Below are 14,268 nucleotides of genomic sequence, written 5' to 3' on the forward strand. Positions count from 1 at the left end.
CAGGTATTGGTGACAAGTAGGGATGTTTGGGTCTGTAATTTCCAACACCACATTTCAGGCCCGTGATGTTGAGGAAATTGGGGGAGAAAGCAAGAAGAATATGTAGTAGGGATTGAATTTTTGCCCATCCCAAAATAGAAAAACTCAGCTAAGAAACAACAGCAGGCTTTTTGATAGAAAACAATTTATGTGATATTTATAAAATGTTCGTAACCTGTTGTATTAATTTTCCACATTTGGTAAACATCTGGTGAATAAAAATTTATCTCTAAATCCGAAATGTGATTTTAGCTAAATTAAGTTCATATGACATCATTTTGGTACCACGTGTTAGTTTAACCTTGTGTTTTAGGTTAACTTTCCCCATAACACAGAGTGGACTGTGTATATGTATGTGTTCATAAAGTATAAAAAGCAAAAACGAGATCAGTGATACAATTTCATTTTTTAATCTGAGTCTTTCACTTATCAGTTTATGGTCCTGGGTGTGGGTGTATGTATGTGTGTCTATGTAGTATTAGATATAATTAAGGGGAAGGTCCAGAACTGAGTAGACCTAAAACATTTATGATTGTTGTCCCAGCATGTGGCAGCACACCTTACAGAACAGTGCACCGACTGAGCTGGAGGTGCGTTTCAGTCCTTGCCGTACATACTAGATGGGCTAAACCACCTCTCCATCACTGACACAGTTAAAAAAGCAAATGTACCTTTCCCTGCATGCTTTCAGTTCTCCCTTAAGATTTCCCTACTCAGAATATATTAGCTATGAAAATATTCAGAATTCACTGGCAAATAAATGAGCTAAAACTTGAAAGTAAGTAGTTTCATTATTTGTAGTATAAAGTGAATTTCCCCACTCTTAGAACTGTCTAGCTGTGGGTTTGAATAAGAATTTGTTATGACTGTAGCTTGAGATATAGTTAACTTTTTGGGTTTTATTGTTGTTAGTTGCCATTGAGCCAATTCTGACTCATGGCCATCCCATGTGTGCAGAGTAGAACTGTTCCATAGGTTTTCAAGGCTGTGACCCTTTGGAAGGAGATTGCCAGGCCTGTCCTCCAAGGTGCTATCTTAGTCTTTTAGTGCTGCTATAACAGAAACACCACAAGTGGAGGGCTTTAACAAAGGGAAGTTTATTCTGTCATAGTCTAGTAGGCTAGAAGTCTGAATTCAAGGCACTGGCTCCAAGGGAAAGCTTTCTCTTTCGGCTCTGGAGAAAGGTACTTGTCATCAGTCTTCCCCTGGCCTGGGAGCTTCTCTGCACAGGAACCCCAGGTCCAAAGGACACACTCTTCTCCCAGCACTGCTTTCTTGGTGGTTTGAGGTCCATGTCTCTCTGCTCACTTTTGTATTTCAAAAGAGATTGGCTTAAGTTACTTTCTAATCTCATCAATATAACTGCCACTAATCCATCTCATTACATCATAGTGGTAGGATTTACAACACGTAGGGAAATCACCTCAGATGACAAAATGGTAGACGGTCATACAATGCTGGGAATCAGATATTTTTGGGGGACGCAATTCAATCTATGACAGGTGCCTCTGGGTGGGTTTGAACCACCAGTCTTTCAGCTGGCAGTCAAGGACTTAACCATTTGAACTACTCAAGGACTCTTTAGGTTTAATAAGTAGTAATTCTTGTCTTCTGCAAAACTGGCAACAGTCCCTCTTCTGCATCCTACCGGGCTAAAAAAGATGAAAGGAAAATGTGAATGCACTGTTTCTTTCCAGGCTAAACGGGAAACGAGAGAGGATGGGTTGTGTGTATTTTTGATCTCTCCTTTTCTAATAGAATGTCAAATAATGACCTAGAGAACCTCTCTGGTGGTGCAGTGGTTCAGCGCTTTGTTGCTAACCTCAAGGTCAGCAGTTCGAACTCACCAGCTGTTCCGCGGGAGAAAGATGTGGCAGTCTGCTTCCACAAAGATTCACACCCTTGGAAACCCCATGGGGCAGCTCTCCTCTGTCCTGTAGGGTCCCTATGAGTTGGAATTGACTTGACAACAACAGGTTAGCCTGAATTTCTCTGTGCACTCAAAATTTATTTTAATCGTGATAGAATTGGAGTTTTGATGAAATCTCTCTCTTCCAATTTGGAGCAGAAACTTAAGATGTTTATTCTTGATATGCGAGGCTAAGGTTTGAATATGGCTGATATGTAGGTATCTGAATCCTGCTGCCAAACTAAGGGAGGGCTCCCTGTGTCCCTCAGTCCTACTGGGACTTTGTCTTTGTCAAAGGCCCAGTTATCTTCATTAGCAAGAGTGTGTTATTATTGTTTCAACATCACAGCCCCAAAGCTATTGTTACAATTTTCATCCTCGACCCTAGTTACAAGTCTTTTACATCATGTACAGTTGTACCCTTTCAAACCTCACCAGTGAAATGAATTTAAAATGTTGCCATATGTTTGCCTAAAATTTGTGAGGAAACCAAGCATGCTGGAATTACTGAAGCCGGTGTTGCAGGATTTGTTTTGTATGTTAATGATAAAAAAAATAACATGGTGTATTTATGATATTATTAGATTAAGTGGAGTGTTATTTTGACAGGGTCTGTCTTGAAGAGGGAAATATACTGGCTCTAGGACTTGTAGGTGCTAATCGCTGTACTGACTTGCAGCCCAGGGCACACTGTCTTGGTAACAGCAGGAACTATAGCACTGGCTGCTTGCGGAGACCAGTGGCTGCTGCACTGGCAGCCTCCAGGTTAGTGAGGTCTGTCACATACCCTAATGTTGGTAAAAAAAAGTAGATACTGAAGACTACCTTCTGCCCATTAATGCCATTTCTTTCCTGACATCAGCCTTGAAATTAGTGGCTTTCCCCTTTTCTAAATGTGAACTCATTTGTTAATTTCAAAGAGAGCTTGCTTTCAGACAAGATATTGGTATTTGTTTAACTGACAGTGTGTTTTAAATGTTTATATAAATATATTCTGAAATCTATAATCTGTGATATGTGGAACTTACTAGAATGATACAAGAAAGCTTTGAGGCTTCATGTGGAAATAGTCAAAAACAGAGAAAATGACATTTTTATATAATATAGTCACTATCAGGAAATTTTTTACCCCCCAAGATGAATGATGCCTGAAATTCGACTGTACTGAAATTATAGGAAAAACACGGTAGGAAATGATGGGTGTGAAAACATTACCTTGAGAAATGAAAAACAATTTAGGTGTAAGCAGTGAGAGAAGAAAGGTGGTAATGGAGAAAAAGGGGGAAAAAAAAAGTCCTGTGACAATGAGGTGAAAGCTTTGATACCTTTTTGGAGTTGTTCCCAATACTGGGTTTTACCAATAAGGATGGATCATCACTGGATTTGACAACCTGAGGGAATATCTTGAAAAATGAAATTGGACAAAATTACAAATAATGTTACAAAATACATTGGGAAAAAGCCTCACAAAGTCACTATCCTTTCTTAGAATATGATATTCATTAGGCCTGTAGTTTATTTCACCCATAAATGTTTCTCCGAGCACAGGCTAGGTGTGGCCGTCATTTCCAAATACTGTGTCGTGGGTGGAAATACTGATACCAGAGGATGTCTGCCTCAGAAGACAAGTGCTGGAGCGAGTGTCCTTTTCGAAATGAGCAATAGCTGAAAGCTAGCTATTTAAAGCCTTATTTGTTTAAGGCTGATGTGCTAGTTGAATTATTAAAAGGAGGAAGATTTTTAAATTCACAATATTAAACTCTAGTAATTCTGTGCAATGATTGTTGTTTTGAACTTCATATGCGGTGATTTTATTGTTATTGTAATTTTTGTAATTACTTCATTACCTTCAAGCTAATTTATAAAGTTCAGATGAAATAAGTTTGTAGGTATTTCTACTATGAGGTATTGAGTGTGTGAAGTCGGCAGATATAGGTGGGACAAAAGAAAAGGCATTCCCACAATAGTTAGCCTAGTCTTCAGTGGCATTAGAATATCGGTGGGTAGCACATGTGCGCTGGTGTTGGTTACAGCCACACCAAATAATTCTCAATCCGAATGGCCTTCTTTTGACCAAATATTTGTTCATAAAGTTCATCATGAGATTAAGAATATCATATATTGTCCTGCAGTAGGCTTGCCTGGAGTCAATTGAAATTTATATCAATAACAAATAGCCTTAATAAAAGGTGCCTGCGTTCATTGAGGTGATACTAGAACTAAGAGTCTACGTGGTTAATCTCTGCCTTCTCTGGGGAATACTTACCTAAAATACCATTTTATTTGAGTGAAATATTAAATAATCTAGATTTGCTTTTTCTTTTAAGTATTCAAAAGCAAGAGTAAATTTCTTTTTAAATATGCTCTCTTGCAGTATTACTATTTTTCAAGGGTTCACGTTTTGCCCAGGGGCACCAGTACCTGCAGTAGGTTCTAAATAAATATTTGATGAGTAAGTGAATGATTACAAGTTCTTGACAGAACACATGCAAAATATTTTTCTTTTCAAGTTGTATAGATTCTTAACTAAAAGCCAAAAGTGAAGATACAGTGTTACTAAAATAAATGATAAAGATAGAAAAAAAAAATTTAAAGATAGAGGGAGGTTTTATTCTTTGAGTATTCAACCTGAATGGTCATTGCTGTAGGGGGTATCATTCTGATCATTTTTGTTTCTTACTAAGGGATGAAGAAGAGTTGTCCTTAATTTAATACTCGTGGTTATGAGTATGTAAACTGTTGATGGATTAACTTAATAAGGTTTTAGATTATGAGATAGGAAGGATGGATTACTTCCATAGTGCATTCCCCCCCCCCCATCTTCCACAATTCTTCTTTTCTTACATGGAGTTAGAAAGGTAGAAGACTAAATCAACACTCAAATTTAATTAATTAGAAATGTCCTGTAATTATGTTCATGTACTCTGTAATTTCACATTCCACAATTCATATAATAATCCTAAAGAGATAAAAATTTAAATGCCCCATTATATCCTTCGTAGTAGTATTTATAAAAATGAAAATATTAAATAATCTATATTATTTTTTTAATTAGTTAATGAGCAGTATTACAATAAGTCTCATTATTGGAGGAGGGTGTCTTATCCTTTTTTCCTCTAAACCAACTGTTTCTTGCACAGATCTGAAATTGCCAATATTGATAGCTGATTTTCTCTGGATTAGCGGAAGGGTAGATATCAAGGGGCCTTCAGTTAAAAATGTCTGGCATCAGCTGAGGTTTGGTGCTACTGCTGGTCTCAGACTGAAAGGAAGATAGATCAAAATTTAGAAAGCTGCCAGGTAGCAGCAGCACCTACTTTTCTCTTTCAAGAAATTGTGTGTGTGTGTGTGTGTGTGTGTGTGTGTACATTGCCGTCAAGTTGATTCTGACTCAGTACATATGTATATGTATTTTTGTATATATATATATATATATATATATATATATATATATATATATATATACAGACACACATACATACATATATGCTATGCTTCTGAGGAACCTAAAAGAATGATGTTCAGTAATTTATTGAGTTCCTGCTGTGTATCAGGCCTTGATCTAGGAACTGGATATATATCAGTGGAAAAAAATAATTCCTGTTCCTATGGGGTTTAGTAGTCCCTAATTTTTTTTTTTTAATGGTGTAGTGGTTAAGTGCCATGGCTGCGAACCAAAGGATCAGCAGTTCAAATCCACCAGGTGCTCCTTGGAAACTCTGTGGGGCAGTTCTACTCTGTCCTATAGGATCGCTATGCGTTGGAATCGACTCAACAGCACTGGGTTTGGTTTTTGGCTTGGTGGGGTTTAGAAAACAATATATGTTGGCTGCCTGTTCTTGAATCTCCTGTAGCTGGTGTTCTGAACCACAGCTTTGGGGGTGCTATGAAGTTAGCATAGCACCCCCCCTCCCCCCACCAAAGCCATAAGTCCAACAGGGAGAGGAAATAAAACCATACATGAACCAAATCTTCAACAGCACTAGGGAACATCAGTAAAATTGTGGTTGCAGAGTGGAGCAGGGGAAGCTTAAGAGAAACCTAGGGTCTAAATAAGAGTAGATGAGCACTGAGTATATAGACAAAGCTCAGACAAAATCATTCCAGAAAGAGAAAACTGGAACTCATTGTGGCTCATAGCACTAGCTACAGAAAAGGGGGTTGAAAATGAATGGAACCAGAGCTGACAGCCATAGGAAAGCATTGCTTCTGGGGATGATTCAGACGTATAAAGAAAGGGTCGTATCCTTTGAAGGCATGGCAGTGACAGGAAATAAGGAAATAAAAGGGGAAAACTAAGTATCTTGTAGAGATTAAAAAGAAACCAGACACCCCAAATTCTTCCCACCAGCACCGTCATAAAAACTGCATAGAAAAGAACAGAACTGACAGAAGACAAGAGGAACCCAATTCATTAACTGAATAGGACTAGGACAAAACAGGCCACATCCATATAAAACTGCTGCAAAAAATCGGAAAATATGAATTAATGCATTTTAGCTGATAAAAACTCTTATTCAAAAAACTCCATAAAATTAAACAAAATTGTAATACAACACTGTAATCTGAATTAAATATTCCCATTTAAGTTTTTTGGGATATGAAACAGAAAACACTTTGAATTGGAAATAGAAACTCTAAGAAGAATGGACCAAAAAATGAAACAAGAGTTAACTGAACTTGGAGTAGGGGTAGAAGAAAAAATAAAATCAATCAGAAATGAAAATTAAATTATAAGGTGCCCAAGGAAAAATAGGTTCAACTGACAAGTGACCTGACATATCAATGTCTACAATAAATATAAATGGTCTCAACCAAGCAATTGAAAGTCAGGGATTGGAAAAATAGATTAAAAATAAATAAAAACCAAAACAAAGCACAAGACCTGACTATATGCTGTCTATAAGAAACTCACTTCAAATATAATGATATTGGCATGTTAAAAGAAAGGATGAAAAAAGGTATACCATGCAAACACGAATCAAAAGAAAGCAGCAGTGGTTATACTAATAGCAGATAAAGCAGACTTAAGAGCTAAGAAAATTACCAGGGACAAAGAGTGATGTCATGCATTGATAGAAGGGTCAATTCACAAAGAAGACATAGTAATCTTAAATGTTTATGCAGCAAATGACAGAGCATCAAAATATAAGAAGCAACAACTGGCAGAACTGAAAGGAGAAATCAAGAACTCTACAATTAAAGTTAGTGATGTCAGCATCTGTCTCTCAGTAATGGATAGAACCACTATTCAGAAAATAATCAAGGATAAAGAAGTACTCAATGAAACCATCAACCAACAGGATCTACTTGACATTTATAAAACTCTCCACCCAATAGCAGCAGAATACAAAGAATTCTTTTCAGGTACCTATAATCATATACCAATATAGACCATATCCTAGATAATAAAACAAACTTTAACAAATTTAAAAAGAATTGAAATTACATAAAATATGCTGACCATAATAGAATTTCACTAGAGATTAATAACAAATGACAGGTAAAATAATTAGGGAGAGTTCATCTAAATGAAAACCTTTTTTCTCTGCCCTTTATTCTGATTTGTTATCGACTTGGAATATGGGAGAGTAGGTATCTTTTATCTGACAGTGTGCCAAAATGATAATGAAACATACTAGTTGTTACCGGTGATAAATTGTCTCTATGTCTACTTTGTTTTACAGCCTCTCTGTTAAAAGGACTAAAACATGCTAACATAGTGCTGCTTCATGACATCATCCATACCAAGGAAACGCTGACGCTTGTGTTTGAATATGTGGTAAGTAAAATAAGAATTCAGGCTATTTAGGTATTAATGAAATTCTTCTAGTATTGTCATTATTGTTGTTGTTAGGTGCCAGTGAGTTGGTTTTCAACTCAGCAAGCCATGTGACAGTAGAACCGCCTCATAGGGTTTTCTCGGCTGTAATCTTTGTGGGGACAGATAGCTAAGTCTTTCTCTCCGAGGAGCCTCTGGATGGCTTTCATTTAGCAGCCCAGCTCCACCAGAGGTCCTTAAGGATGCTTTGGAGAAACCAATTTACAAGCCCAAAGAAAAAACATTTTTATTGTTGGGTGAACTTCCTTTCCTAATGTGATGACTATCAAGAGTTCCATTTTTAGGTTGCTAACTGGGTTTTTTTTTTTTTTTTGGTTATCCTTAAGTAACTATTTCATTTCAGTACATTAGACTTGCAATTCTGTAGAAAATAAAGGCTCTGTAAGAGATACTTGGATGATATGTATCTTTAAAAAAAATTTGAGAAAAATGCTAAGTTGAATTTTCATCAGATGTATTAGCTACTTATGACCTATTTGTTACTGGGATACCCGGTAAATTTTAGATTTATTAAGTAGGATTAAACATCATGATGGTGATCACTTTGTCAAAGGAAGTTCACACAATAATAAAAATGTTTTTTCTTTGGACTTGTAGTTTGGTTTCTCAAAAGCATCCTTGTTAGAATGTATTTTGCGGAGGAAAGCCTGCTACTTAAAATTTAGACTTCATAGTCTTTCCCCTCAGTTGGTATTTCAGCTATTAATTAAAACTTTACAATTTGCATAGCACACAGTGTAGTGATCTTAATGTGTTTTAGAGTATTACTGCTAGAAGACTTGGACTTGAACTCATAATTAATCTTTCTCCGTTTCCCTTAGAAAAACATATGGCATTTGTGTAGCACCACTTCAGCATTTAACAGTGGAGTCGTGAAATGTGACCATGATAATTAACTTCCCAATTGTCACAGATGGATCTGAGAACATGTAATTTATAAGATACAAATGACATTGGTGAAGACTTTTATTGAGAAAAATAGCTGTTGGTTGTTGGTATTGTGACTGTATTAAGATCCTATTTTGTAATTACCACACTACGTTTTTTGAAAATTTGAGTTTTCTATATTTCCTTAAAAATGTATAATAGAGTGAATATTTGCAACATTTTTCTCTTGCTAATGTCTGCCTGTGTCTTTGCCATTTGAAAATTGTTGTCTTTTTTTATGGAGAAGGCATTCATCTTGTCTATTTACATATAAATGGTAGATACATTTGAATGATATGGTAATGTGGCTACAAGGACAGCTAGAGCTGAGCAGTTGCATATATTACATGCTACCAAGAATGGATGCAGATTCACACGTCAATGCAAATATAATTTCTTTTGTTTAACCGATGATTTTGGAGTCAATAATGTGTTCAGCTGGCTTAGAATTTGAATTTTTGATAGTATGTCTATTTATATATTTTGAATAAATCTAGCTTTTTCTTAATGTACTGACTTTTTATAATGTTTTCTAGAAAAGAGATTTCAAAAATGTCCTTGCCCCTACCCTTAAAAATAATTAAACTAAAAGGAAGAAAAAGAGTTTGGGCCCTAAAATCAGTTAACAGTGATAGAGAAACAAACAAAAACAATGTGAAAATATGTCCTCCAAAGTTTAAAAGAAAAATAAGCCATTTGTGTGCCTAAAAATAAGCATATTGGACCAGCCATCATTTGATGGTTTTATATTATATGGAAGTTGCCAAATAAAAGGAAAGAAATTCATTGCCCTTCAATATTTGCTAAATCATTAAGACCGACTTTTAAATATAATCATTCTTCTTTGTGTGTAGTGAAATTTTCTCTAGTCCTGATTCCTGTGAAAACATCCCATAGCATCTTAAATCAACCACACCATGGCATTGGCTAATGCTGTCTTCTACTGCCAGCATTTCATTCCTAATTTCTCTGGGGGGAATTAGGACATGAAAAAAAAAAAAAATTTTTTTTTTTTTTTTTTTTACAGATTATAGTGTACTCTTTTAGAGAATGAGGCAAGCTTTTGTCATTCATGGTTTAAGACTGCCCTGCCTCTTTAGTTCTCCACTCCTTTTTTTACTTCCGCACTGTTTCTTTGCCGTCCACCATTCTACCTTTTTCTTTCTTTTTTTTATTAAAATAAACTTTTTAATTTTTATTTGAAAAATATTTTATATACTTAACTGTTTCATCTATAAGCTCTTAAAAGATATATATTAAAATCTTCAGTTAGGATGGTGGATTTGTTAATCCTTTGCAGTTTTTTTTTTACATTCTTTATTTTTTTATTGTGATTTAGGTGAAAGTTTACAGAGCAAATTAGTTTCTCATTAAACAGCTAACACATAAAATTTTTGAATGATTTTTTTTTGTTGTGCTTTAGATGAAGGTTTACAGAACAAACTAGCTTCTCATTAAACAAGTTAGTATGCATATTGTTTTATGATATTGGTTAACAGCCCCACGACATGTCAGCATTCTCTTTTCTCGGCCTTGGATTCCCTATTACCAGCTTTCTTGTCCCTCCTGCCTTCTAGTCCTTGCCTCCAGGCTTTTGTGCCCCTTTAGTCTTGTTTTGTTTTATCGGCCTGTCTGATCTTTGGCTGAAGGGTGAGCCTTGGGAGTGACTTTGTTACTACTGAGTTTCGTTACTACTGAGTTAAAAAGGTGTCTGGGGGCTATACTCTTGGGGTTTCTCCAGTCTCTGTCAGGCCAGTAAGTTTCGTCTTTTTTTGTGAGTTAGAATTGGGTTGTACATTTTTCTCCAGCTTTTCCAGGACCCTCTATTATAATCCCTGTCAGTCAGTGGTGGTACCCGGGCACCATCTAACTGTACTGGACTCAGTCTGGTGGAGGCCGTGGTAGGTGTGGTCCATTAGTCCTTTGGACTAATCTTTCCTTTGTGTCTTTAGTTTTCTTCATTCTTCCATGCTCTTGAAGGGGTGAGACCAGTGGAGTATCCTAGATGGCCATTCACAGGCTTTTAAGACCCCAGATGCTACTCACCAAAGTGGAATGTAGAACATTTTTTTGTATAAAACTATACTAATCGAGCTAGTGTTCTCTGAGACCATGGTCCCCACAGCCCTCAGCCCAGCCAGCAATTTGGTCCCTCAGGGAATTTGGATGTGTCTGTGGAGCGTGGTTTCCGTAGTGTAGTGGTTATCACATTCACCTCACATGTGAGAGGTCCCTGGTTCAAAACGGGGCCAAAACAGTTGCTTTTGGAAACCCTGGTGGCATAGTGGTTAAGTGCTATGGCTTTTAACCAAAGGATCGGCAGTTCAAATCCACCAGGCACTCCTTGGAAACTCTATTGGGCAGTTCTACTCTATCCTGTAGGGTCGCTATGAGTCGGAATTCACTCAACGGCGCTGGGTTTGGTTTGGTTTTGGGTTTGGAGCTTCCGTGACCTTGCCTTATACAAGTTTTGCTAGCCTCCCCAGTATTTAATACACAAATTTTTTTTGTGACATTGATGCCAACCCCACGATGTGTCAACACTCTCTCCTTCTCTACCCCAGGCTCCCTATATCCATTTCTCTAGTTTTCCTGTCCTTTTCTACTTTCTCCTCTTTGCTTTTGGCTGGTGTGCCTATTAGTCTTGTATACATGATTGAACTATGAAGCATGTCTCTCACGTGTGTTATTTTTGGCCCTATATACTTGTCTAATCTTTGGCTAAAGGGCGAACCTCAGGAATGACTTCCATTACTGAGTTAAAAGGGTATCCAGGGGCCATACTTTTGGCATTTCTCCAGTCTCTGTCAGATCAGCAAGCCTGGTCTTTTTGTTTTGTTTTTGTGAATTTTTTTTTTTTTTTTTTTCTCTCTCTCTCTTTCTTTTGCCTTCACCTCCTGTCCTTTTACAATCTCTGGTTAAGTACTCCCCTCCCACCTGCTCCCCGGTTAAGTACAGTTTTGCTGCTACACCTGAGATTTGGTTTGTTTGAAGTAAAAGACTTTTTAATAAATGCACACAATTAGAGTTTGGGAAAAGAAGAGCTTTGGGATGTAGGAATATTTTGTGAGAGCCTTCTCAGTTTTTCTCAGTTAGGATGGGGAAGGAGTAGAGTCCTTGACAGGATTAGCCTGCCTTTGTGAAATTTGACCAGTACAAAAACAACTTCTTTGGATAGTGCTTAAAATTTTAATTTTTCTTACATGTTTTTCACTTACTCTTTGCAAATATGCAGGTATCTCAAGGAGAATGAGGCCTTTAATATACATTTAAAAAAACTTGTTGTTGTTTAGAAGATAAAAAAGATACATACCCAAATATTCACCAATTCAGCAGTTTCTATATGTACCATGTAGAGACGTTAGTTAACATTATTCCCGTTGAGCAACCATTCTCACCATCATTTTTCTGAATCGTACCTCTTCCATTATCATAAATTCACTGCCCCCTAAGGCTTCTATCTAATCTTTCAAGTTGCTGTTGTCAATTTGATCCCATACAGATAGTTCTTAAAAGAGCATAATGTGCAAGGCAGACATTTTTTTACTAGTTAAGCTAAATTGTTTTTTTTTCTTCCTTTGTTTTGGGAGCTTGCTGAAGCGATCGTGGTCTGCCTTTTTATGTGATTTGATATTGATTGTTGTCTCCGAACTATCAATAAGTTATTGAATTTATTTATGTTTGCTTACCGTGTCCTAGCTTCTTGTTCTGTTTTGATATGCCCAAATAGGCTGCTCGAGTGATCTAGTTTGATTATTGGCACCTTTGAAGCTCTAACGTCCTGTCAACAGGTGGTTACAGCTGTTACCAGGTGTATGAGTCCAGGAGTCTGTTTACTGTTTTTGTATGGATTAAGCTCAGGTGTCTAGGTAGTCGATTACCAAGTCTTTGGTGCAGGCTCTCACCTACAGTCTCTTAGATGAACAGGGGTGATTGGTGTAGGCACAGGTATTTGGCTGCAGTAGGGGGTCAGCTCTGAGTAAGGCAGGGGACTGGCAACCACCCTGAATGTCTGTGAGGAAAGCATGTCCCTGTTCCCTAGAGTGCCTAGGTGGATAGGTTTTGCAGCCAGACTTTGGGCACACAACGCTGTTGGCTGTAAAGACTGGGAGGTACCACTTATCCTTGGACCCCTGTCGAGGGTGGCCAGGTGGCATGGGTGAAGCCACCAGTCCTCAGGCCCCTGATGTGGGTAGGTGAGGACCGTGCTTAATAGGCAGTGGTGTCAAACGTCACGAACCTGCCTCTCCACCACATTGCTGAAACAGTGGAAGTTAGACTTCAGGTATATATGCTGTTGTGCTGTGCTAATGAGGGCCTGTGCTGTTGAAATGGGCCCACACAGGGCTATTCGGGGCTGAAAGGCATTCAAAGCTCATGGACTGCTTATTCCTGTGCCTAGGCAAAGGAGCTGTTTCTGCCATGAATTCCTAGCTTAAAGGAACCAGCAGATTATTTTTTCCCCTTTTGTTAATTTGTTCCTTCTCCAAGGCTGGAAGGATGGCTCAAGGCTCCTGACAGATCTTACTTCTAGCCCAGGGAAAGCAGCTATCACTGAAGCCTTTTTGTGACCCGGTGCGGAGTGGGGAGGAGTCAGTTAAATGTGAAAGTTTTTTCCAAAGGGGTGTTTTTTGGTCCTTGTGGTAGATTAGACATAAGTACTTATCTTATGCCGAGAACGCCGCTTTTTACTGATTCCGGAGGCCTAAGTGAACTCTTCACCACTTGGTCACTCCCAGTGTGGGAAATGTGTCCCAAACGCCACTGCATGTTTCACCTCAGTTGTGCCAGTGGATCTGGACTGCAGGGTGCCGGTTCCCACTGGGTCAGGTCTGGCAACTCCTCACTGCTTCTGAACCGTCCCTCCCTCCCCCTGCCACTTAGTCCTCAACTTTGCTTTTGATGTTGAGTGCTCCTAGATTGTCATATATAATTCATTTTCTTGTTTTTTCAGGTCTTTGTGATAAGAGAGACCACCAGAAGCATCTGACTACTCCACCATCTTGGCCCCACCTCCTGTTTTTTCTTTGTTGTGCTTTAGGTGAAAGTTCACAGTGCAAATTAGTTTCTTATTAAACAGTTAATACACAAATTGTTTTGTGACATTGGTTGCCAAGCTACAATGTGTATATACTCTCCTTCTCTTCATCCCAAGTTCCCTGTTTCCATTCATCCAGATTTCCTGCTCCTTCCTGCCTTCTTGTCTTTGCTTTTGGGCTGGTGAGCCCATTTAATCTCACATACACGATTGAACTATGAGGCACATTCCTTACATGTGTTATTGGTTGCCCTATATACCTGTCTGGTGGCATAGTGGTTAAGAGTTTGGCTGCTAACCAAAATGTCAGTCGTTCAATTCATTAGGTGCTCCTTGGAAACCCTGTGGGGCAATTCTGTTCTGTCCTCTAGGGTCGTTATGAGTTGGAATCAACTTGATGGCAATTTCTTTTTTCTTTTTTTGATAAACCTGTCTAATCTTTGGCTGAAGGGTGAACCTTGGGAGTGACTTCAGTACTGAGTTTAAAAGGGTGTCTGGGGGCCACACTCTTGG

The 14,268-nt window shown here is 38.0% G+C and overlaps 1 protein-coding gene across 1 annotated transcript in view; it reads left to right on the forward strand.

Annotated features, from left to right (window-relative positions):
- CDK14 (cyclin dependent kinase 14) overlaps nt 1-14,268 on the forward strand; it is a 687,166-nt gene that overhangs the window by 302,721 nt on the left and 370,177 nt on the right. Inside the window, exon 6 of the mRNA XM_010587282.3 lies at nt 7,636-7,730. Coding sequence (XP_010585584.1) covers nt 7,636-7,730 — 95 coding nt within the window. The remainder of the gene's footprint in view (nt 1-7,635; nt 7,731-14,268) is intronic.

This window comes from Loxodonta africana, chromosome 8 (genome assembly GCF_030014295.1).
Source record: "Loxodonta africana isolate mLoxAfr1 chromosome 8, mLoxAfr1.hap2, whole genome shotgun sequence".
NCBI classification, from domain to species: domain Eukaryota; kingdom Metazoa; phylum Chordata; class Mammalia; order Proboscidea; family Elephantidae; genus Loxodonta; species Loxodonta africana.